The sequence below is a fragment of the Colobus angolensis genome, unplaced genomic scaffold, assembly GCF_000951035.1.
Source record: "Colobus angolensis palliatus isolate OR3802 unplaced genomic scaffold, Cang.pa_1.0 Scaffold21, whole genome shotgun sequence".
Taxonomy (NCBI): Eukaryota; Metazoa; Chordata; class Mammalia; order Primates; family Cercopithecidae; genus Colobus; species Colobus angolensis.
The window spans coordinates 5,542,774-5,566,323 of record NW_012115266.1 but is presented as its reverse complement, the minus strand read 5'-3'; the positions used below and the strand labels follow the sequence as shown (position 1 = coordinate 5,566,323).

General features: G+C 55.0%; 1 protein-coding gene across 3 annotated transcripts in view; it reads right to left on the bottom strand.

Annotated features, from left to right (window-relative positions):
• Positions 1-400: 400 nt before the first annotated feature.
• The window catches only part of NRXN2 (neurexin 2), a 96,416-nt gene continuing 73,266 nt past the window's right edge, over positions 401-23,550 (bottom strand). The window contains exons 18-22 of one of the 3 annotated variants that reach the window (XM_011942569.1): positions 19,743-19,832; positions 16,020-16,345; positions 13,565-13,643; positions 526-1,439; positions 401-462 (exon numbers count right to left, since the gene is read on the bottom strand). In XM_011942569.1, coding sequence (XP_011797959.1) covers positions 553-1,439; positions 13,565-13,643; positions 16,020-16,345; positions 19,743-19,832 — 1,382 coding nt within the window. In that variant the 3' untranslated portion in view covers positions 401-462; positions 526-552. Of the gene's footprint in view, positions 1,440-13,564; positions 13,644-16,003; positions 16,346-19,742; positions 19,833-23,550 lie in introns of all 3 variants that reach the window. The other 2 variants (XM_011942571.1, XM_011942570.1) reach the window with 2 other exon arrangements.

Below are 23,550 nucleotides of genomic sequence, written 5' to 3'. Positions count from 1 at the left end.
CCCTTCTCCCACCAACTCTGGAAACCCAAAGGGAGGAAAGGAAGGGAGAAATGAGACACACAAAAAAAGAAGTAGGAAAGAAGGGTGGGGACAGTGAGACACAGCAAGCCTGGGATGGGGACTGGAGGGCTTGGGGAGAGAAGGAAGGCAGGAGGGACAGGAGGAGGAAGAAAAATTGAGGAAAATTAACAGAACGAGTAGTGGACACTTTACAAAACCCCCAGCCTTCCTTCCCACCCAACCCCACCAAAATAAAACTACACCCCTTAAAAAAATAAATCAACCCAGGGCTGTGAGCACGTGCCCTGCCTGGCAGGCGCAGAGCTGAGAGGGACAGTCAGCCCTGGGACTGACGAGGCCGCGCGGTGGACGGCAGGAGGAAGGGGGCGAGCACGGGGTTTTTTCCTTTTCTTTTTTTGCGTTTCCTCTTCGTAAGAGAAGCCTGAGGCAGCCAGGGAGAGGGTCCCCAGGCCCCTGGCAGGGAGAGGGTGGCACCCTCCTCCCGGGCCCTCCCAGGAGGGGCAGCTGGCAGTGGGGCGCAGTGCCAGGGGCTCAGACGTAATACTCCTTGTCTTTGTTCTTCTTGGCCTTGCTGGGCGTCTTGGGGGCAGTCGGGGCCTTCTCTTTCACCACCGCCCCATTGCTCTGGGCCGAGTTACTGATGTAGTTCCGGCTCTGGTCCACCTGATAGGAGCCCTCGTCACGATTGCGGTACTTGTACATGGCGTAGAGGAGGATGAGGATGCAGAGCGCCGCAGCCGCCACAATGCCCACCACCATGCCCGTGGTGCTGCTGGACTCCCGGATCACCTCCACTGCGCCCGGTGGGCCCCGCTCCCCAGGCCCTGTGGGGTTGGCTGTGGGCAGATGGGGGAAGCCGGGGGCTGAGGTCACGCCGGGGCGCAGGGGAGGGGGCCTCCGCGGCTCAAAGGACGTGGGGGCCCCGGGCCCCAAGGGCGGGTTCTCCAGCAGGGGCTGAAGCGGATCTCGGTGGTTCATTTTGCCCGCCGGCAGGTTAGGGGCTGGGGCGGAGGGGGCAAACAGCACCCCAGGGGCACCCGTGGCCCCATCTGTCCTGAGGTTGGGCCGGGGAGCGGGTTTGCGGGGTGACAGGAGGGTGGTGCGGTCCGTGACCAGGGGAAAGGTGGTGTAAAAGTCCTCGTCGTCCGTGGGGGGGAGGCTGGAGTCAAAGACCTCCCCGGAGGCGAAGCCCGAGGCCTCGATGGGCTCCTCGCAGTCGCTGTCGTCCCGCTCGGCCTGGCACGGGCCCCCGGAGGGCGGGCGGCGCGCCGCGGGCGGGGGCAGCGTGTCTTGGGTGGCGCCCACTCCCGTGAGGAAGGGGTAGAAGGTAGGGGGCGGGGGCACGAAGGGGGATCGGGTGGCCACGGGAGGGGGGTCTAAGGAGTCCTCCGTGATAATGGGCAATATTAACTCTCCTCCTAGAACAAGAGAGAGAAGAGAAAAGAGAGGGCGTCAGCGAGGGCCAGGGCGCAGGCGACCGGCACAGAGAGAGAAACAACAGCCTCACACACCCAAATCGGTTCCAATTGGCTTTGGCGGAGACTAGAGCGGGCTGGGCCCGCCCGCCAGCCGGCCGAGCACTGCGCTTTAAGCGGGCAGCGGCTCAGATGCCCTGGGCACCCCACGCACGGGCTCTGTGACACTCTGGGTTTTGGTCTTTTGTTTGTCTTAAGAAATCAAAAGGAACAGAAAGGAAAGGAAATTGAAAAGAAACAGAAAAAAAAAAACTCTACTGGTTTAAGGCTTTAAAAAACAGATACAACAGCAGCATTTAAACAAACCTAACAACAGTATCTTTTAGGGTTTTTTTTTCTAGATTTTTCTCTTTTTTTGTTTTTTTTTTTTTTTGCTTTTGTTTTTAAAAAAGAAGATAGCATACCACGGAATTCAGGCAACTTACATCAACAAATAGGCCGTGTGATTTTAGCATGAAGAAAAAAATTACAAACAGAGCTGTGTAAGCGGGTTCTCCCGGAAAAAATAAGAAAAAACAACTTTTCCGTACAACGTTTTCTGTCTATCTGTTTGGTATCTCCCTCCCTCACTCTCCGCTCCCTGTACATCCTGCCTCCTCCTGAACTCTCTCCGCCCTCACTTGTCCCTCTCCCCCTCATTCAACACAAAGCTGAACTCTGCACAGGGCAGGCTGGGGCTGAGGGGCGGTTTCCACCACTTGGTGTCAGCATATGGGGGAGGGAGGAACAGTGGGCAGGAGGGCTTGGAGAGTAGAGACATGACAGGCAGCCATGTAGGGATTGCTACATGGGTGAGAGGTCTTGGGAGGGGACGGCCATGGGAGGGGGCTTGGAAGGCTAATTGCAGGGTGGCCATGGGAGGGGAGACATCGAAAGTGGGAGGTGAGGTGGCCCATGAGGAAGAGTGGGCAGGGAGGAGTCGGATGCATTGGAGCAGAGTCCTGTCCCATAGGACTCTGGGAGGGGTGGGGAGAAGCCATGTAGAGGCAGGGAGGTGGGGCGGGACAAGGAAGGAGTGAGGGAAGTGGGCAGGGACACATGGTTCCTGAGCTAAGCCTAACTCCCCAACTTTCTCGTTCTTCACCCTCCACCTCTGACCCCCACTGACTTCCCCCCTCCCCCTCCCCAGAACCCCCATGGGCCGCCAGGACCTGGCCAGGGCTTGACTGCCTCTGGCCCTCTTATTATTGTTAAAACAATAATAAAACAACGGAAAGAAGAAGAAAGCAAAAAAAGAAAAGAAAATACATACACAGCCATCTGGGGGGGAAGCACCTGCTAAATAGGGCCCATGGGAATGAGTGGGGAGGGCTTTGTGAGGGGAGAATGGGTCTCCCCATCTCTAGGTCTTATAACTGGAGTCCCGTGGGCAGAAACTGCAATTCCCATCAGCCCCCAAAAGGTGAGAACTATAACTCCCATCAGTCCTTGGAGGAGTGTAGACCACAATTCCCATCAGCCACTCGGTCAACAACTGTGACTCCCATCAGCCTCCTGGGCCTCCTCTCAAAGCAAAATAGTGCAACCTCCTGGTTTGGGGTAGAAGGGAGCTGGGGCTGGCTCTAGGTGGCTGGTGGGAGGACTTGCTCCTCTTGCAGAGGCACCTCTGGGCCTTACAAGGGCTGGAGGTTTCCTCTCTGGCTCTCCAGCAGAGCCTAAGCCCTGCCAACATCTGAGTGCCTCTCGCTGGTCTCTGCAGGGTGTGGTCTTCCTAGATCGTGCCCAGAAGCCCCTCAGCCTCTTGGTGGAAAAGCACCCCAGGGCCTCCACTGCCAGGTCCCACCTGCCCCACTTCAGCCCCACTGCAGCCAGACCAGCCACATTCCACCTTCACATCTTGGTTGTCTTCTCCTGCTCCCCACCCACCCACAGCCCTCTACCTCTGCGCTGAGTTCAAACACTGTTGCCAACCTTCAGATCACAAGCTCCAGTAATGTCGCAGAGCTGTCCTTGCCCACACAAGCCAGCCTGTAGCCAAGACCTTTCCATTGAACTTGAAGCCTTGCTGAGCTCCCCAGGCTGCTCTTCCAACCAGACTCCAATCTCCCCTGGCCAGGGGCTCACCTACACCCTAGATTTTGAAACCCCAGGGCTCCTGGCCCTCCAAAGGCTCAGTCACAGTGAAAAACTTTGAACTAAGAGCAAAGCAGCATGTTTTGTGGAGCTGGGACTATCCGATCCCAGCTCATTATGGATAAGAATGCTGAGGCCTGGGTGGGCAGGACTTCCCAAGGTCACCAGGTGTAGGTGCCCGGCAAGGTAAGTGAGGCCGGGGAAGGGTTAGATCTCATAAGGAGCCCAAGAAAGCCTAAGTCATCCTCCCAATGTCTCCAGGAATCTGTTGGGACTACTTGACTCTTGGCTTGGATGTGAACTTGGATAACAGAACACCTGTTCTGTCACTGAGTTCCTGTGTGACTGTGGGCAACTTTCTTCCAGTCTCTGGGCCTCAGTTTCCTCATCTATAAAACTGGGGTATTGGGCTCCAGGCCCAGGATGAGGCCAAGGCTTGGCTCTCGTGGGACCTCTAGCCTTTGGACAAACAAGTATGTCTTCCTGTACCCACCTGGGACCCAGACGAGGAAAGCCAGCACCCTGGTCCCCAGGTAAGGGGCAAACTCAGCTGTCAGCTCTCAGGAGGGTTGGCAGCCCCTCGAGCGGTGGTAACCTGGGCCCAATCATGGCAGGATTCCCCTCCCTCCGTGAACCCTGAGTGCCTCTGGGGTCTTTCCTGCTGGTCCATACCACCAGCCCTCTACCTGACCTTTGTCTTCTATTCAGAACACCTTTCCCTGCTGACATCTCAGAGTCTGGTCAAACACCTCCTCTTCCAGGCAGAGGATGCTCCCTGCCTGAGTGCCTCTGACACCATACCCCAATTCTGTCCTGGAGGCATGGCTTTTTACTCACTGCCAGGGAAGGGCCAACGGCAGTGGGCCTGGCACAGAGTTGGGGCTCGTTATACTTTTCCAGGGGAAAGGGAGCAATATTCCTCAGGCATTTCCTCTGAGCCAGGCCAGGCTAGGTATCTAGGGAAGGGAGTGGGTGTCTCTCTCACAGGCCAGAGCAGCAGAGTTCTAAACACCCCACCCCCTCCACCCTCTTAGGCAGCAGGCATTGTGGAGAGCTCAGCCTGGCAGGAGCCTTTCTCTACAAACCATCTCCTACCCCAGCTCGCCACCTTCCATCTTAGACTGGGCCACCAGCTGCTGCTGGAAACCCCAGCATCAAGGTTTGGCCTAAGCTGGCTGGCCATAGTTGGGGCCCCAGCAAAGTGCCAGGCCCAGGGCACAGGACCAGACCAGGAGGCCCTTGCTGAGGCCACATCCTGCCCTAGAGGGGCTGACAGGCTGATCAGGGCACAGAGCTCAGCTCTCTACCAACCTGCTGTCCCCCAGTCAGGCTAGGGCATGGGGGGCTTCAGGTCTTGGACCACAGACAAGTCTTACCCAGCCTGAGCCCCCTACAACCATTTGCCCTAGCTAAGCCCTTGGGACACACAGGCTCCTCGGGTCACCCTTCTGCAGCCTTCCTCTGCCCCCAGACTCCTCCCAGGCCTGCTCACATTGACCTCTTGCTCCTCCAACCCCAGCTGCTTCCTGGTCTCCATATCTGGGTCCCAGTCCTGTCCCTGCATCTGCAGCTCCTCTGGGGTTTCTCTGCCCAAGGCTTTGACTGCACCATCTCCTAAGGTGTCCTCCCCTCACCCACACCCCCCACACTGCCATGACGCCCCCTTGATGCTCCCTTCTCATGGTAGCTTCTGTCTTCCACATGGCTTCCTCTCCGTTTCCTCCCAGTGTCCCACACCCCACTTCCTCTCCACAAGATAAAAGGCTCTGGAGAACCCATGAGAACTCATGAGGACTTCCTTCCCTGAGCTCACTCAACCTGGCCTAGGCTCTGGGGGCAGTCAAGTCACCTAACCTAGGGTGCTGGGCTTTCCCAGATCACACACCAGTTCAGGAAGGATAAGAAGAGGCTGTCCTGGCGAGGAGTTGGCAGGACCTGGAGGAGGGGAGGACCAGAATCCTCAGAGACTCCTCCCTGCCAAAAGCCCCACCGCTGCCTGTGCTGCTGGGCTTTGTGGGTGCAGACTCACAACGACTCATGGTCCAGCTCTACACCAAGGATGCGTCCTGGAATGGGGTGTTCCTAGGAGTCAGTGGAGTTTGGTAGGACCCCAGGCAGCCTCCTGCCTCTCCCCAATTTCAGGCAGCTGCGGCATTTGGAAAATACTCACAGGTGCATACTTACCACAGACACCACCCGCCCACCCAACACTCCTCTGCATCCTAAGAAAAGCTGAATTTCAATGCATGTGGGTCCCACTTACTAGAGAATGCCATCCCTGACCAGGGAGACCACCAGCCATTCCTGATCTCCCCTTCCTCCCCAACTCTCCTTCCTCTGGGGGCTGCCGGCCCAACAAACTTAGCCCCTTCTGCCCTTAGGGAACAGAAGGCCCCTGCCTGGAAATCTACCCAAGAACCCCATTCTCACCCAAGTAAGGTGTGCCCACCCCCAAAGGGGAGTCTAGAATTGAGGTTGAGCATGTCTGAGACTAAGCAGTGAGCTGGAGGCCCTGCCCAGGCTGTGAGGGACAAGAAAGCCACCAGCCTACAGGGCATTTCACGGGGGTTAGAAAAGACAGTTCTATGCGGACGTGACCCTGTGGTACATGACTTCACAAACAGTACCTTCATGCAATATTGGAAAAACCATTCTTCCTCTCAGTGGACGGTCCTGTTCTGGTGCCCAGGACACACGGCTGGGCAAGCAGAGCTCTGGGCGGATGTCAGCCCCTACTCACCTGTGCGAGCAGAGAGCAATCTGTGCCACTGTGTATGGTGCCCTGAAGGAAGGTGCCCTCTACCACCCACAAGCACCAGTACAGCAAGGGCAGAGGCCAGGGTATTTCAAGGTAAGAAAAAAATGGTACATTGTGGCATATGCACGCGCACACACACACAGAGGCTCTGTGTTTCTGTGCCCCAAGCACATGTGTACATGCATGTATGTGAACCTAGATGGATCTGAGCATGAGCATGTGCATGTCAGTGCATGTCAGGACCTCTGGCTCTGGCATGTGCCTGCCGGCCACTGAGCCTGGCTCTGAGTTCTACGTGCACATGTGCATAGATGAATGTGCCCCAGAACATGTGAATGCACCCCAGGGAACGCATCCTTCACCAAACTCATTTTCCCTTCTCCTGGGCAGTAAGACTACATTTCTCGACATTCCTTGTGAGTAGGCCTGGTGTGTGACTGAGTAGTGGGCACTGCCTGTACCAGTGCCCCAGCAGCCTCCTGGTGCCACCTTCCATGCTCCTTCTCCTACAGTGATGTTGGAAAGTACAGGTTGAAAATGGAGGCGCCACAGATGGGAGGAGTGTGGATTCCTAAAGCACTCTTTGCAGCAGAGCCACCTGCTGATCAGCCACACCCAGGTAGGGTGCACCTGAGTGAGAAACTCCTCTTGAATTAACTACGGAGATCCGGGGCTTATCTGTTACAGAAACAAATGTTACTTTAACTAATATAGACACTGGAACCAGAAATGGATGTCACGATAACACAAACCTGAGAAGGCACTCGTGACAATCCAAGGCGTGGAGGCTGGGAAGATGAAACCCACGTAATGCAGTGGCAAAGCATGTGGTGCGCACCATTGCTCATGAGGACCTGAAGGGTAGGCACTGCCTGTAGACTCTGGGCACTGAGGGAAAGGGCTGGGAAAGGCCAGTGAACATGAGGCTTCTACTTTCTGCTTTTAGTGGCATAGTACAAGGAGGAGACCAAGGAGGCAAGGAGTATGAGGAAGCAAGAATTGGCTGATTTGCAAGCAGAAGTGAAAAGAATACAGACAGCCCAGAAATCTGTATCCCACAAGAGTCAGAAGAGGCCACTGCTTCCAAACAGTAAGAGAGAAAAGTGAAAAGGCTTTGAGGGACAATGGTGCAGTAAAGCTTCTCACCCTCACCCAATAAGAACACTCAGCCTTGCTCAAGGATCAGATTTAGGGGTTGCCCCCCAGCCAACCTCCCACCTATTGTTTCAAATGTCCTCAAGACAGTCACCACTGTATGAAGAGAAAGAGGCATGGGGGCGGAGCAACAAGGAAATAAGTGAGGCTTGAGAACTGTGTCTAGGTATGGCTACTTTGAACCTTAAACCACCCTTGGGCCCCAAATCTGCATGAGCAGGGGTAGGCTATCATGCTACAGCACCCCCAAGGAGGACATTGTTCCCAACACCCACTTCAGACAACACCTATGGGAGGACCAGGAGGAACTTCCCAGAGGGGAGAGCCAGGGACCCCAGACAAAGGAGAGGGGAGTCTCCCCCAGAGAGCAGAGTCTCTTCCAGGGTTTAATGAAGAAATTTCCCCCACTGCAGGGGCAGAGAGCCTGGCCTGCCTGCCTGCTGGATTTCCTCAGCGCTAGGAGCACACATTGGCCTGTGTGAATCTAGGCTGCTGTGTGTCTTCCATTTTTCCCTTTTTTGTATGGGAGGTTTTATTACAGTTGTCGACTCTGCCCCACACCACAGTATTCTGGGTGTGTGTTGGGCTGTGGGAGCAGTGAGATAAATTATCCATTTAGTTCTTGGGTATCTGGATCACATATGGCTCCCCATTCCAGAGGAGCCAGGTCTTGACCGGATGTGGAGGGCCACCATCTCCCAGACATCATCAGCTTTGAGATGAATGCCCTAATGGTTGGGACTTTGGGTGGTCTCCTGGGGAGGGGTGGGTGTGTCCTGGAGGTGAGGAAGAGTGACATGGATCCTTGATGACCCACAGGCAAGCCAGTGACAAACCATTCACTAGTTGGGCCCCAGACCTGTTTCTGCTTCCTCCTGAGGGCACAGCAAGGCCACACCTCACAGCCTTCCTTAAAGTTAGGTTGGGCCCCATGACTGAGCTCCAGGCAACAGAATGTGGGCAGGAGCCTGGGAGCCTCTCCTACAGCTGGCCCATAAAATCTTCCACTTCACAACTCCATGCCACCGCAACTCAGGAAGTCACCTCTTGAAGATGGTGCAGCCACAAGATGGAGAGGGACCAAGCCCTGAGTCATCACTTGGAAAAGAGTGGCCCACCAATCAGGAACACTTGTTTATAATTTACGTGAATGAGAAATACATGTCTATGTGTTAAACCAATAGATGTTGTCTATTATAGCAACTAGTGCTACTTTGAGACCCTCTTGGAATCTGAACACACTGTGGTTCTACCGGTCTGGGCAAATGTGTCTGTGACTCTGTGGAGTTAAGCCTGCATGTGCCTCTGAGGGTCTCATTTATGTGTGCATGAGGGCAATGCCTCAGGAGGGATGCTTGCATGGGGTAAGTGCAGAAGGCTGCTTCTGTGGGTCTGGGCATATGTGGACCTGGGTGAATCTGAATACACATGTGTGTATGTGTGTGCTTTTGTGGGTCTAAACAACTGCGTATACTTGCCTGAGTGGGACCACACAGGCATACAGGCACGCTTTGTACTATGTCTGAACATGTGTGCATGCCCTACAGGTCTGAGGATATGTGTGTGCCCTTCTGTGTGCCACTGCATGGGTACTTTGGAGCACAGAAGTGTACCTGTACCTGTGTGGGCTAATGGAGGCCCGAGAGTGTGTGTGTGTGTGTTTACACCTCTGTACAGGTCTGAGCACATGAACTTGCACGTCTATGTGTATGTGTATACCTATGTATTCTTCAGTGAGTGTGAACCAGTATGTATGTTTCAGCAGGTGAGCATGTGTGTGTGTGTGTGTGTGTGTACACTACTGTGGCACTCAGCACATGAGTGTGCATGGAAATATGAGCTTCTATAGGGGTGGGCTTGGTGGGAGAGGTGCAGGTCTGTGAAGCCGAACAAATTGTGTGTGTATGTAGACCCCTGAGGTTGAGCACACAGCCTGCCTCTGAGAATGTGCACACCTGAACTCATGTGAGTCTTATCCAGGTGCACCTTTGTGTACATGTCGGCATCTGGGGGTTGGATGCACATGTTGGTGCATGAGTACACCCCTCTGCAGATATGTATGTGTGTATCATGGTGAGTATACTTACCCACACATGTACCTCTGTGAGCCTGGTCATAGATGTGCATTTCTGTGAGTGCATGTGGGCACACATGTGCATTATGGTGGGTCTAAGCACACTGCTTACTTGCCTGATCTGAACATGCCTACATGCCTCTGCAGTTCTGGAACACATGTGAACATCTGCATGTCTGAACACGGGTGTAGGATTCTGTGGTCTAAGCACCTGTGTGTGTTATACAGGTGGATCTGCACACGTGTGCCACTGAGCTGAGCACAGATGTATAATCTGTGAGTCCAAGAGTGTGTCACAAGGTATATGTCTTACTAGGCCTAAGCACATACACACACACACTCAGGTCTGAACACAGATGTGTGTGTCCTGAGTGTCTGCAATATGCAAGTCTGTCTCTGGGTCTGAGCATGTGTGTGTGATTCTGAACATTCAGCATGACTGTCAGTAGATACTGTGTGAGTGTGCCTCAGTGGGTTTGAACATGCATGTACACATAGCTCAGAACACAGTCAAGTGCCTTGGTAAGTTTGAGACACACAATGTGTGTGTGTGCCTTGGTTTAACTGAACACACATGCAAGTGTGAACCTCTGGGAGCTGAGTAGGTGCACACGTGTGCATCTGAGTGCCTCTGTGGGTATTTCTGGAGCTCTAAGCACACACACGCAAGAGTTGGTAGCTCTGAGTACATGTGTGTGCTTTCATTAGGCTGTGCATGTGTGCATGAGTTTGAGCTTCTGTGAGTCTCAACAGGTGTGTATCTGTGTGTATGGACTTCAGAAGGCTATAAGCACACACATGTCTCTTGGAGTCTAAGCATGTGTGCGCCTCTGTTAGCCTAGGTACAAATAGTGTGTGCCCTTCTAGGTTTGAATGTGTGTGTGTGTGTGTGTGTGTGTGTGGAAGTGGGTCCATGTGAGCTTGCTGGTGGGTCTGTAAATGTATGTGCAGGGCTGTATGTGTGTGGTGCCTCTGGTCATACATGTGCATACAGACACTGCCTCTGTGGGTCTGAGCCTGTATGTGCTCTTCTCTTCCTATATGTCTCAGGTTGTGCAAAGTCAGATCCCCTCAGGGGCCAGGCCCAGAACACAATGTGTGGGTTGGGCCAGCTGAGACAACTAGCAGTGGGTCACATTACTAATGGTGCATGCCCCACTAAAGACACTCCCATTCAAAAGCCAACCTCAGCTAAAATAACCGTGTAGATGATGGTCTCACTAAACAAGGGAGAAAGTATGGGCCAGGGTCTGTGGAGGAGCCCAGGTTAGGAAAACGGTGGAAAGGTGAGCGAGCAGGAATGATCCTAGACCCAGGGATGGGGATCTGCAAGGTAGGAGAGGTAAAACACCATGGGGTCTCCTGCCAAGCTGCCCCCACCTCTGACACTGGAGCCAAGGGAGGCCTGGCCATCTGCTGGAGAAAAGCCTCCTTGCACTGGGGCCTGGGAGAGACTGGCTGGAGAGGATCTGGACGGCATGGCATGGTCTACACCAGCCTGGGAGACCCTGGAGTCATTTTGGTCCTTGCCTGGCCTCCCATTGGGATGATGAGGATCCATCGTTAAACCTTTCACTGTGGTACAAATGTGGACATGTAAGCATGTGCGATGCAGGCTTGGGGGAGAGGCTGTGGCTTCTGGCAGTTTCCTCTGGGGATTCCAGAGTGTACTCTGCCCTCCCTCCTGGCCCTATTTTTAAAGCTGGCTGCTGGAACGGCTACCAGTCCCTCCCTATCCCAGACTTCTAGACCTCCTCCACCCTTCATCCTCTACTTGTCCCTTTCCCCAAGAGGGTGGCTCAATAGTCAGTGACCTCACAGATCCCTGACTGGAAACCAGCTGACCCACCTGCTTCAACTCCTCCTTACCCTCTGCCCTAATGCAGCCTAAAAGAGTTCAGACCACCAATACACCCATTCAGCATCAGACCCAGGCCCTTGACTAGACTCCAAGCCAGGGCTGGGAGGCTAGAACTTCGGTGGACAAAGTATGGCCCAGGTGGGGTCCAGTGTGTACTGCATGTCCCTACGTGGTGACCATCTGGCCCCAGATACCCCTCTGCAGGGTGCAGGGAAAGCAGAGACTCCTCCTGTTACCCAGGAGTTCCTGTCCCAGAGTGTGTGAACATGGGCACCTGTGTATGAACACATGTGGTAATGCCACTCCGTGCCCTTTCCTCAGGACCCTCAAAGACCATTGTCCACAGAGCCCCATCCCAGAGCTTTCATGGGGCCACTCATCACAGGCACTTCCAGCAGGCCTGGGCTAGGAGTGCTGTGTTGGCCACAGGAGTCACCAATAAGTGCCTAGAGCTCAGCAGTAAAGCAGGGCAGGGGGTGCTGTGTGTTGAAGCTGCCAGATGCCCAGAGCCCCCCAAAGCAATGGAGGCATTGAAGTGTGCATCCTTGAGCCAAGATCGCCCGGAGGGAAGAAGTGACAGCACTCAGCAGAGGGGCCTCCTAGAGACGAAGGCATCTGTTCCAGAAAGCACAGGCCCTGGGCTATGGAAGGGAAGGCCTTTCTAGCCCAGCAGCTGGCAGCTCCCCTGAAGTTCCCTGGGCCCGGGCCCATGGGAATAATCCCTCTCAGCTCTAGCCTACTCGGAGGACATGGAGGGCAACTGGGCTTCAGTCTCTGGATCTGAGGGCTTGTGCCCCAGAAACCCTCTGCCCTTGGTTTTTGAAGCTGAGCCTCTGCCCCAAGGCTCCACAGGCCATGCTCTAACCACACTCCTTCCAAGATCGTGGCCCACCCTCAGCCTGAATGTCTTTTCTGGAGCTGGGAGGCCCCAGGCCAGATTCACAGGATATACCCAGGGCATACTGCCCACCTTCTGACCACGTCATCTCCCCCAACCCTGCAAGCACCTGCCCCAACCTCCAGCCTTCTGGTACCAACAACCCAGGTGCGACCCATTGCAAGGTAATGGGGAGAAGTCTCCAGCAGCCCAAGTGAGAAATGTGGGTGGCCCTCCACTCCCACAGACTCATCTGGCAGCCACCAAGGCCCACGCTCCTCCACTGGGAAATCTGGCCACATCCAGTCCTTTCTCTGTTCCCTCTGCCAGCCTCAAGTATCCCACCCTCCCCCAGCTGCTCCCGGCCACCCCCAACCTGCTCAAATGAGCAGCCTTGGCACTCGCTGCACCACTCCACACCCCACACTTCTCAAGCAGTACTCAAGGCCACCCCCGCTTTGCCAGCCTGGTCTCTCTCTGTGGCTGCATTCTTGGCTCCAGCAAGAAGTATCAAGCAGAGGCCTAGAAAGCACTCCCTGGCCCCAGTGCCCCAGGCCCTGGAAAGCCTTCCCTCCCAGCCCTGCTCTCCTCCTACAGCAGCTCCCCAACTAGAATCTGGGCCAGACCTCAGGCCCTAATCTTCCCCAGGAGACCACAGTCTAGTCTAGAGGAGACTTCCCACCCAGCACACTATCAGATTCAGAGCAGTCACTGTGTAGTAACTGCCTCACCTTGCCCTGGCAGTCCTGGCAGTGTCCACTCTGGGAACCCTTCAGACAAGAGCACAGGACACCTCCCAACACCCAGGAGAAGCGGAAGGCCCAGGATCCAGGAGAGATCTCCTCTACTAGTGGCCTAGAGAGCACTAGGCCTCAGGAGCAGGCGGGAGTTGTGATTCTGGACCCAAGAACTGATGGGAGTTGTAGTTCCTAAGCCATGTTCACCCTCCCCCACCCCAGGGACTCATGGGAGCTGCAGTTACTCATCTTCTAGGGAAAAGTCTCCCTCCTTCTCTCCCAGCACCCCTTGGCTCTCAACCCCAGGATCCCAGGCTAAGGACCTCACTACCTCTGAGGGGCTGGGAACCAAAAGGCATCTTGCCAGAGAGCATCTGAGGGACTGGGAGGATGTTAGGCAAGGTGGAACTATCAGGGAAAGCTAAGGCCTGGCAGCAGGCCCTGGGGCTTGGGCCAGGTGGCAGGGACAGTCGCCCCCCTCCCGGTAGCGTCACAGAGGGCCCCGGGGCAGGGGAGGGGGGAAAGGCACTCACCAGTACTGGGCTCACACTCCTCCAGGTCCTCATCATCACTTGGACACTCAGCAGAAGCCACCAGGAGGTCATCTGTGTTCTGGGGGGCAAGAGAAGGGGTGGGGAAAGAGAGGTTCCAGGCAGGTCAGCAGATCCCACAGCTGCCACTTGAGGTGCATGGTGGTACACAGGATGCCCCTGGGCTGAGACGGACCAGCCTGGTCTGAGTGCCAGCCCTTCCATCTCTTGCTGGCTGACCTCAGGCCTCCACTTCCTCCTATGCACAGGGAACTTCCCAACAGCAGCCCTGCAGGTTTTCATGGCTTCCGAGGGTCAATGAAACAGCACATGTGGTGCTTTTTATTTCTGGGAAGTGAGGAGAGTGGACACCAGACTTTGACCTGCAGGGCCTGGGCAAAAGGGTCTAGGATGCCTCAGGGAAGGAGTGCTGGGGAGGTAAGGCCCTACGGGGCGGAGCCTGCAGAGGCCAGCACAGGCAGAACAGGACCAGGCCCTGGAGGGGCTTCCTGGCTCCAGTTTCACCACCCATCACCCCTCATCTCTTTCACAACCTCCTTTCCTGGAGTCTGAGAGAGCCCGGCTGCACACAATAATTAGGGCTGTGGTTGCCATGACAACAGGAGTCGACTTTGTCAGCATTTTCTCTCTTACTGATTGCAAAGAAAGAGAATCCCCAAGATGAGTGAGTGTAAGGAGGAGGGGGGTGCCCAGGGGTATGAGGGAGGAGACCCAAGGAGGGAAACCGAAAGTCCAGGCAGGAAAGGAGCCCGAGAAACTGCAGGAAGGGGAGGAGAGAGCTAGGCTGAACGACAAGGACGAGCAGGGTTGAAAGGGTCATAACCTGCCTCCTCCCAGCCCCTAATCTTCAGACTCAACAGCCCTCACTCACCCAAAGGCAAGGTGGTGCCTGGAGGACCCAGCTCCCTTCTGCATTCTTGCCCCCTCAGCACCAGCCTCCATCTTGGGCTTCCTCACCACAGCAGTGACTCTTGGGACCCCCCCTCTCTCTTCCACCAGGATGATCTGCCCATCAGCCTCCCACTGAGACCAGATGGCCCCTCATCCCCTACGATTTGAAGGGCACTGGGCATGGTGGGTACCCAGCCTTGGGTACAGCCCAGACCTTTCCCCGAGGGGCTCCCTGCTCCCTAGGGGCAAAGTCTTCAGGTCCCCTCAGCTTTCTTGGCAGAGAGGAAGTGGGTACAGGCTTGTCTCTCTGATCTGGATGGCCCCAGCTAGCCTAGTCCCAGGCTTCCTGCAGCACAGACTGGCAGGGAGGAGGAGCCTTAAAGCATGGAGCCCACCCCTCAGAGGAGAAGCTGAAGACACTGGTGACAGAGGGAGGGGCACGTCCTCATGGCCACCCCCAGATCCTGCCCTCACCCTAGAAGGACAGAGAGTGCCTAACAGCCACAGGCTGCCAGACAGGATGATGGGGAGAGAAGGGGTGGCCAAAAAAGGCCTTCATGCCAGGTGTGAGCCCTCCCTGTGCTAAAGGTCAGAGCAGGCACTGGAGGCAACAACTAGAAAACAGCCCAGCCTGGGCTGCCTCAGGAAGTCACACAGGCAAGTCCTGCTGCAGCGGAGCCCCATTCCCCGGGTGCAGGCCCCTCCAGTCCTGCCCTATCACTAGGGCTTGACCTGACCCAGGAAACATCTGAGCAGGTGGGGTGAGCTCCATGTGCTTCAAGGCCCCTCCTCCCTGCCAGGCTGTGCTGCAGGCAGCCTGGGACTAGGTAGCTGGGGCCATCCAGATCAGCAGGTGGGGTGAGCACCAGGGAACTGTCTGCCCTGAGACTCCCTCAGATGCACAGACGGAGAGGACACTGAAGCTGCCTGAGTTGTGGTGCCTGCTCACAGTCACATAGACAGGGCTTGTGAAGGCAATGAACTTGCAGCCAGGGCTTTCCCACTGCAGGGAACCCAGAAAACAAGGAGAGGCTCCTCCTAGCTTCCACCAGCCTCTGGAGAGTGGCTGCCCATGCCAGGTGACTGCACCCAGCCCTCCCATGCTGTCACCCCTGCCCACAGCAAGGCCAGCCTGGTACCATCCATCTCCCACTCTCTGCCCACACAGAACACTAGGCATGGCCTTCACTGGGGAAGCAGAAGGAGCCATCCCACTCTCACCCCGAGTGCAGACTTCATCTCTCTTAGGTAGGGTGGTCTTCTCTCATATAACTGGGCCATCAAACTCCTCCCCAACTCTGGGGATGGTCCCTCTAGAAATAGTGATCACCCCCACATCACAAGATGCCTGGTCATTAGGGTGAAGGCCACTTCCTGAAAGATGACCTTGCCCATCACCATGGCAACAAAGTCAGAGACAGCAGCCTCCAGAATCCCAACAGACCCCTTGGACCCTCACTCTAGGCACCACTACTGTAGCTATGCAGATATCAGCTCCATCCCCACCTATCCCTGCCCTAATCCACCAGCCAGAGTGGGGCCTCACCTGGGTGGTGCTGTCCCTCAGTGTGGGGGAGCGGCCCCGGCGCGTGGTGGTAGTGGCCATGGTGGTGGTAGTCTCCATGATGGTGGTGGCCATGTCAGCCAGCAGGGTGGTGGCCGTGGTCTCCGCACTGAGCAGCACGGACGGCCCCTCCCCCACCAGGCGCAGGTGACCCTCGGTCCGCACATTGGGGTCGCTCTCGGCGGCCAGCGCCAGCACCTTGAGCCCATTGTAGTAGAGGCCGGACACCTGGCCCTGGAAGGGGCGGCCCTGATCCCGGCCCCCGATCTTGATGGCAGCCTGGCTGTTGAAGATGGTCAGCTGGCGGCCTTGGGGGAGGGGAGGGGGTGACAGAGAAGGGGCAGGCAGTGAGGGGAGACCAGGAAGGGAAGGAAGAAGAGAAGGAAGCCAAGGAGAGGAAAGAGGAATGGAGGAGGAAGCCAGTAAGGGAGGAGGGGACGGGGAGAAATGAGGAAGGGGCAAACAACCAAAGGAAAAGTCCTTGTCAGCCACAGCCCCTAGCCCAGCCAGGTAGGGACCCCAGAAGGGGAGGGCACCCAGGGCACACACGGGCTGGGGAAGACGAGCCCAGCCCCTCCTCCCCACCATGTGCAAGCCTTCCCACCTTCCCCATTCCCTCTCCTCTCCAGTTCCAAGGCCATCTCCCCTCTTCATCCTCTTCCCTCAGTCCATCCCCATCTTCTCCCTCTGCTTCCCCAAACATCCTGCCCCAGTGTCCAGCCCCGAGCCATAAAGCCATGGAGCCCCTGGAAGAGGCAGATAGAGGAGACACAGAGGCAGAGACAGAGGAGGTAGCTGCCAGGCCAAGGTGGAGTCGGTGCGTGTGAGAACAGAGAAGGAGGTGAGACAGTGTGATGGTGTGTGGGAGCAGCAACCTGCCCAGGCTGACCTCCCGCCTATGACCAGGCCTTCTGACCCTTGGCCAGGATCCCCTCTCTTCTCCCGGACTGCCAAGGCCCAGCACTGCCTGGGACCAGGCCCTGGTAAGCCAAGCCCTTCCTCCCCACCTGGACATGCAAGCACAGAAATGGAAAATGTTAAAGGGACCTTGCTTCGCTCACTGACAGCCAATATAACCCGCTCCAGCTCCAATCTCACCCCACACTCAGCAGTATGACACCTCAGAATTCCCAGCTGGGTGGGGTTGGGCTGTTCTGTTTGTTTTTAGTGGATCTGGGGGTCGGTTTAACCCTCTGAGTTTGTTGTTTTGGTTTGGTTTTTAGAAAAGATGTTTATTATGTTTAAGTTTAGATTTAACTTTGGTTTTGGTGCTGCTTATTTTTTTTGGGGGGAGGGGTTGGGCAGAGGGCCTACTACATTGCCCCATCTCCCCCGGAACCTTCAGCTGCTGGCACTGGGGGTTTTAGACCTGGCTTAGCCCTTGTTAGCCTCTGGTTAGTGCCTCGTTAAAGATCTGGTTTAGAGTTAGGTGCCTGTAAGCCTTGCCCCCAAAACCTGGGCTGAGGAGAGTCCAACTTGTGAAGCCCACAACCTCTTTGGAAACACAGGTTCTCTGGGACACCCAGGCCTCTGGGACATCCAAACATCCTTCCAGCCTCTAGCCAATGATGGCCACTGGTGTGTCTCCCCAGCCCCCCACTCAGTCTTCCTTCCTCCTCCAGCACCCTCCCACTGCCCACTCAGGCAAGTATAGGCCCTGGACCAGCAATGCTCACTACCAGTGGCCAAGAGCCCAAGAGGCAGAGGGCCAGTGGTGGCAGCTCTGGGACAGGCCCTGGAATGCCAGACCCAGAGAGGCTCAGGAAGACCTCTGCATCCAAGTTTATCCCCAGACACAAGAATCATGAGGAAAACAAAGGAGACAAGGATCACAGTGGTCAAATGAGTTGGGGAAGCAAACATTTCACAACCAAACAGGTTTCTTTCTCCAAGGGCTTCTCAGAGTCTTTATTAAACTAATGCACATAGGCATCTCCAAGAGGAAGAAACAGGACTCAGCACTTCCCAAACTCGTTCTACCACAAATCTCTCTATTGTGAAGCATCTCATGGGACTGTTTCATAGGACATGCTTTGGAACTGGAAAATGGATTCATCCAATAAATATTTATTGAGCACCTACCATATGTCAGGCGCTAACAATAAAATATGCCCTCCAAGCATCCCCAGACCTTGTTCTGGGGTACTTTCCTGATGTTTCTTTCCTCTCATCCTCATAACATGCCTGTGAGGTGGGCTGAGTAACCATCACTGTCCCCTCTTACCGAGGAGAGAGCTGAGCCTCAGAAAGGGGAAATACTTGGCTAAGACCACAAAAAAGCGAGTTCCTTCTTTCACACTTTGGGAACTATCTCTCTAGTCCAATCGGTTATTTTCTAGAAGAGGAAAGTCAGATCTAAGGAGAAGGGGAAGGAGGGTCCTGGCTCTCCTTCATCTAAACCACAAATCCTCCCCCACCCCCCAATAGGGCCTGTCCAACTCTCCCTGCTATTGGGGTCACAAGTTGTCCCAGCCTCAGCCCAGGCTGCTCCCTTGGCCTCTCTGATTCTGGAAGAGGGAGGTTGGTAATAGAGAGGAAGCCACAGTGTTAGCAAACTTGGTCCCTGTGGCCCCTGGCCCCATCTGCCATGAACTCTTCAAAGGGTTAAAGTTCACCCCGCTGGAGAGAGCAGCCCAGTGTGGCTGGGGGCTGTAGGTTTTAGCGATGTCTGTTACAGTCCCTTTAACTTTTTGTCCTGTTATGGGTTTATCACATCTGGTTATCAGCAGGTTTAGGCCCCACAGGCATGGGGGGCTAGAAGTTACATTTGGGGGTTTTAATTGGGGAAGGCCCCAGTGGACATTTAAAAGCACAGTTATCAGCTGGTTAAGTGGAGGTTTAACAGTTCTACTTCCCCCCTAGAGTTTAGCCTTAGAGGTACAGAGCTCGCCCCCCCGCCCCCGCAAAAGGGAATGGGATGGATTTGCCCTTGGTCCCCAACTTCCCTTGGTGACAAGAAGCCTTCTCTATCACACCCAGCAACACCTCACCACACTCGGGCCTCACAAGGGCTTGCTCGGTCTTCCTCATCAGCCAAGCAGGAGTAGAAATCCCTATGGGCCCACTACCTCCTGCCCCACCTCCCTTAGTCTCTCCTCAACTTCTCAGAGGCCTTCTGGACTAAGTTGGGCCTGTTCCAGAGACAGCAGCCCCACAGCACTCTCTTTGGGGGTCTTCCAGTAGGATCTGAGGCCCCCACTCTTCTCTCTTCTCCTCATATGGCTCTGGTGAAGCCTTCCTAACCCTCCTCAGGTCAGCCTTCCTGCTTCCCAAAGGCTTCCTGCCTCTGCACGCTCTGTAGCCCTCCGTTGGCCCTTTACCAAGCCTCTGAGATGATTCTGGGCAGAGGGAACCTACCTACAACCTGCATTCCCAGCCTGCTTGTGATTTACTGCCGGGATCGCAGTGGGGAGCTCCCATGGTAGGGATCTTGTGGATCACCCTAGTTGATCCCAGGTTTAGAACAAGAACAAGACTCCCCCTACTTCTAAGGAAAAACCCCACTCCTACCCCAAAAACCACCACTCTGAAATGCACAGACAGACCCTTGACTCCAAAGGGGAAGGGAGCATTCTGGCTAGCCAATTGTCCCTTCACTTGGGGGTGGGCGTTGGTGAAGGCATGGAGGGGGAAAGAGAGAGCTCTGCACCTTTAAGATAGTGTTTTTAAAGTTAATTAATTAATTAATTAATTCTGGTTAATTACCTTTGTCGAGCAGCCACTCATCTACTACTCGACCAAGCCGGTAGGGGATTCTCTGTCTAGCAATCGCCAGGCGCTCGTTATCAAAGTTTCCTTGGAAAAGTTTAGAAAGACAGTAGGTTTCTCAGGCGGCGAAGTCCAAAGGAGTTAGAAAAGTAATTATGCAATCCTCAGGAGACTCAGAGTAAGCAGCAACATCCACAGAAAGAGGGGAAGGGAGAAAAAGAAACGCTGGGCCCCTCTTCTCCCTCGACCCCCTCCCTAGGCTCTGGTTCAGAGCCAGCCCCACCCTGGGGGCAGGAGCAACCCAACGCAAAAGAGATGAGAAAAGAAGAAAAGGAAAGGGACACAAAAGAAAGGGAGCTGGAAGGTCAAAGGTCAGAGGTTAAACAAGTTTATCTGTGGTTAAGCTGCTGTGGCCCCCTTCCTTCCCCATCCCAAAGTGGGGGGGCGGGCAGGGGAGGGAGGGGCATTTAGCAGGTTTAAGTTGGGGGTGGGAGGCATCAGTGGCCCAGCTGGTTCCTGCGTTTAGAGGGCAGTTTAGAAGTGGGAGGGATGGGTTAAGCGGGGTTTATGCGGCATTTAGGGGGCCACCCAGCACGCGCATTGAACAGTGAGATTTAAACCACTTCTCCAGGCCACCTCAACTCCCTTTGCCTTCGTGCTCCACTCCCAGCTTCCCCTCAATTTCCACCTCATACCACATCCCTGACCCCACCACCACCTTCCCCCTTAAGTCCCTCCTGCTCCCAACCCCACCACTGCACTCCCTGCAAGGCCTCCTCACCCTGGTCAGGGCTCCCATTCTACCCGGCAGCCACTACAGGTGTGGTGTGGGAGCTGGATCATCATCTAGCAGCCCCCTTCCCCTTCTCACCTTCTCTTTGGCCCCTTTTTCCTCGCCTGCAGACACTCCCCCGCCGCCCTCCTCTGCCCCGAATGCACCTTGACCATTTTCTGCTCAGAGCCCAGTCTCCTCTCCTTGCTGTCTCAGGACCTCATCTTGCTCACCCTGCCAGGCCCTCGGCTTTTCTTTTCCGGGCTCCTCCCCCCAGTTCCAACCCTCATCTCTTCTCCAAGCTTGGCTGGCCATTGGGATACCCACCTGTTCCTCTCTCCGCTCACCAATCTCCAGCCCCTGGAGACTGGGAAGGGGAATGTGTGTGAATGTGTGTGTGCACACAAGCCTATGTGGAAAGGGGTTCATCAGTGCACCTGAGAGGATCTGTGCTCCTCTGTGAGCTGTGGGTGATCCCGGTCTGCAGGAGTGGAAAGGGAACTGATTTCTACTGAGAATCTGGCCACTCCTCCCATGTAAGCCACTGACAAACTATTCAGTGCACACTGGTGGGGCCAGGAGGCTTTTCCTGTCATCTCTCACTGCACAGCTGCGCTCACCTGCCCAGAGACCTGGGCCTGGGCCTGCCTATGTACACCTCCCATGAAGGTGCACATGACATGTTCATATGGGTATGGATGGTGCCTCCTTAGGTGCTTATGAGGCAAGGAGATTCTGCTTTCCCTATAGATTCAGGACATTTGTGTTTAAATTAAAAACAGATCATTCAATCCTGTGTGTGTGTCTCCAAGAGGAAGAGAAGAATGTACATCTGCCTGGAGGGAGGCTGAGTATATAAAAATTCTAACAAAAGGCCTATTTATTGAGCACCTTTGCTATGCCATGTCATTCTAGTGTTTAATGACATTCTCACAGTATTGCTATGAGGTAAGTATCGTCACCTTTCAGAGGTGGAAACTGAGATTCAGAGAGGCTAGATGACTTGTCCCACACTTGCCAGTGGGAGATCCAGGATTAAAACCCAGGTCCTTCTGACTCAGAATCCATGGGCTGTGTCTCTGTGCTCTCAAAAAGTCAGAGGGTCTCCCCTCTCTGGGCCCATGCATACTGCTGATCTGACCTGCTGGTATTGCTCAGGATCTGCCCTCAGTACACAAAGGCAACCACCAGGCCCTCATGTTACTCCCCTTTACAGGCATGGGGCACCCAGCAGCCTTTCCTCACCCCTAGTCAAGGGTCCCTGAGGAGAGGAGAGCAAGAATATTTCTTCCATCCTGACTGGTGGCCTGCTGGGCCCCAAGGGGAGAAGCTCTAGATCCAAGTCCTGGCTTGACATGGTGAGGTCTTCATGCTTCTGAGCCCAGCCCTGTCCAGCACAGGCCAATGTCATCACTGCTACAAAGGTTGCCCTAGTGTGTGTGCATCAGGGAATGAGAGAAGTCTGCTGCCCACAGGGATCATGCCTACGCAGCCAGAGCTGTCAGTGTTGGCTTGTTGCGGGGCGTGGAGGGTAAGTGGAATTTAGTGTAGGAGGGTTGGTGGGTCTTGAGTGTCCCTACATGTACCCAGAGCCTTGATGTAGGCTGGCATCCCTCTGCAGAGCTGTTTTTTCATGTGTCTGTCTGACCATATGAATGTCTGCAGTTGTCCATATGTCTAAGGTTCACCTGTGTGTACATCAGCCTCTATATGTATTAGGGGGCCACGTGGCCTCTTTATCTCCAGGGACTTTCCAGAAATGTCTGGGTACAAGCCTGCATAACTGGTGTCACAAGCCTGTACTGGCATCTTTACTCCAGCATAGGTGAGCCCATGAAGGTGTACACATTGGCCTTTTGCCCCTGCAGCTCGCAGTCAGCATGGGGCAGCTTCTCTGCCTCAGCCTGGCTATCTCTCCGCCTGGGAAAGTGATGGAGGTCGCAGATGCTCACTCCACTTCTCAGTCAGGCCCTGACTGCAATGTCGCTCAGACAGTATCTCAGCATCTCTGTGTTTCTGCAGTTTTCCCTGCAGTGTTTCTGTTTCCCCTCCCTCTTTATCTCCCATGCTGGGGCTCTCCTCCGCTCCCTTCCAAGGCTCTGTCCACCTGTTCTCTCCCTGAGCCTGCATGTCAGCATCTCCATCTACCTCTCCGCATCTCTCCTTGTCTTTGCATATAGTTCAGTACTATCTCCGTATCTTTCCATTGCTTCCCCTCCAGTTTCCTCTCATTCTGAGGCTCTGTCTCTGCCTCCCTCAACATCTTTCAGTCTCTGCCTCCTCATTTGCCCCATGTCCTCATCTCTGTCCCTCTCCTGCACTCCTCAGATCTTGGTTTGTCCTTGGCCACCACAGCTGTCACCCTGTTGAACTTGGTCTGTTTGCATTCTCAAGGCTCCCTGCAAGCAGGGACTGAGTCCCCAGGACCTAGCACAAGCCCTGATGCCTAAATAGGTTGTCAACAAAGGTTGTTGAATGCACATGACCCTGTGTTTCATTTTTGTTGTCACTTGTCTTTCCCTTCCTTTCACCATGTCCCTCACTGCCTTGGACACAGGGGGTCCTTCACTCTGAGTCTCCGTGGCTACTTCTCTTCCTTCGCTAGATCTCCTAAGCGGATCTCTGACTTGCTCTTTATAAGGACTTTGGTTCCTTCCTTGGCTCTGCCCTTGGTAACAGCCCTGTCTCCTTGCCAAGACACATTTTATGTTACTTCTGGATTTTCTCTCCTGTTTCCGCATCTGTCGCCCTCATTTCTGAACTCAGCCTTTCCTCAATCGCATCAGATTCTCCTCACCTCTACCCTCCCTCCTCTTCTCCCCCCACCCCCAAACAGGACCCTAGCCTTGCAGCCTTCCCAGCTTAGCCCTGCACCCTCCCCTATAGGGGGCGCATTCGCACCACCAAGGTCTCGCCCCGCCCCCACAAATCCCGACTTTTCCTAGCCACGCCCCTGCCCTAGTCCCGCCTCGCAAGCTTCATCTCTCCAGCAGCCCCGCACCGCCCCAGAGCCGCTTGGCCCCGCCCCAGTGC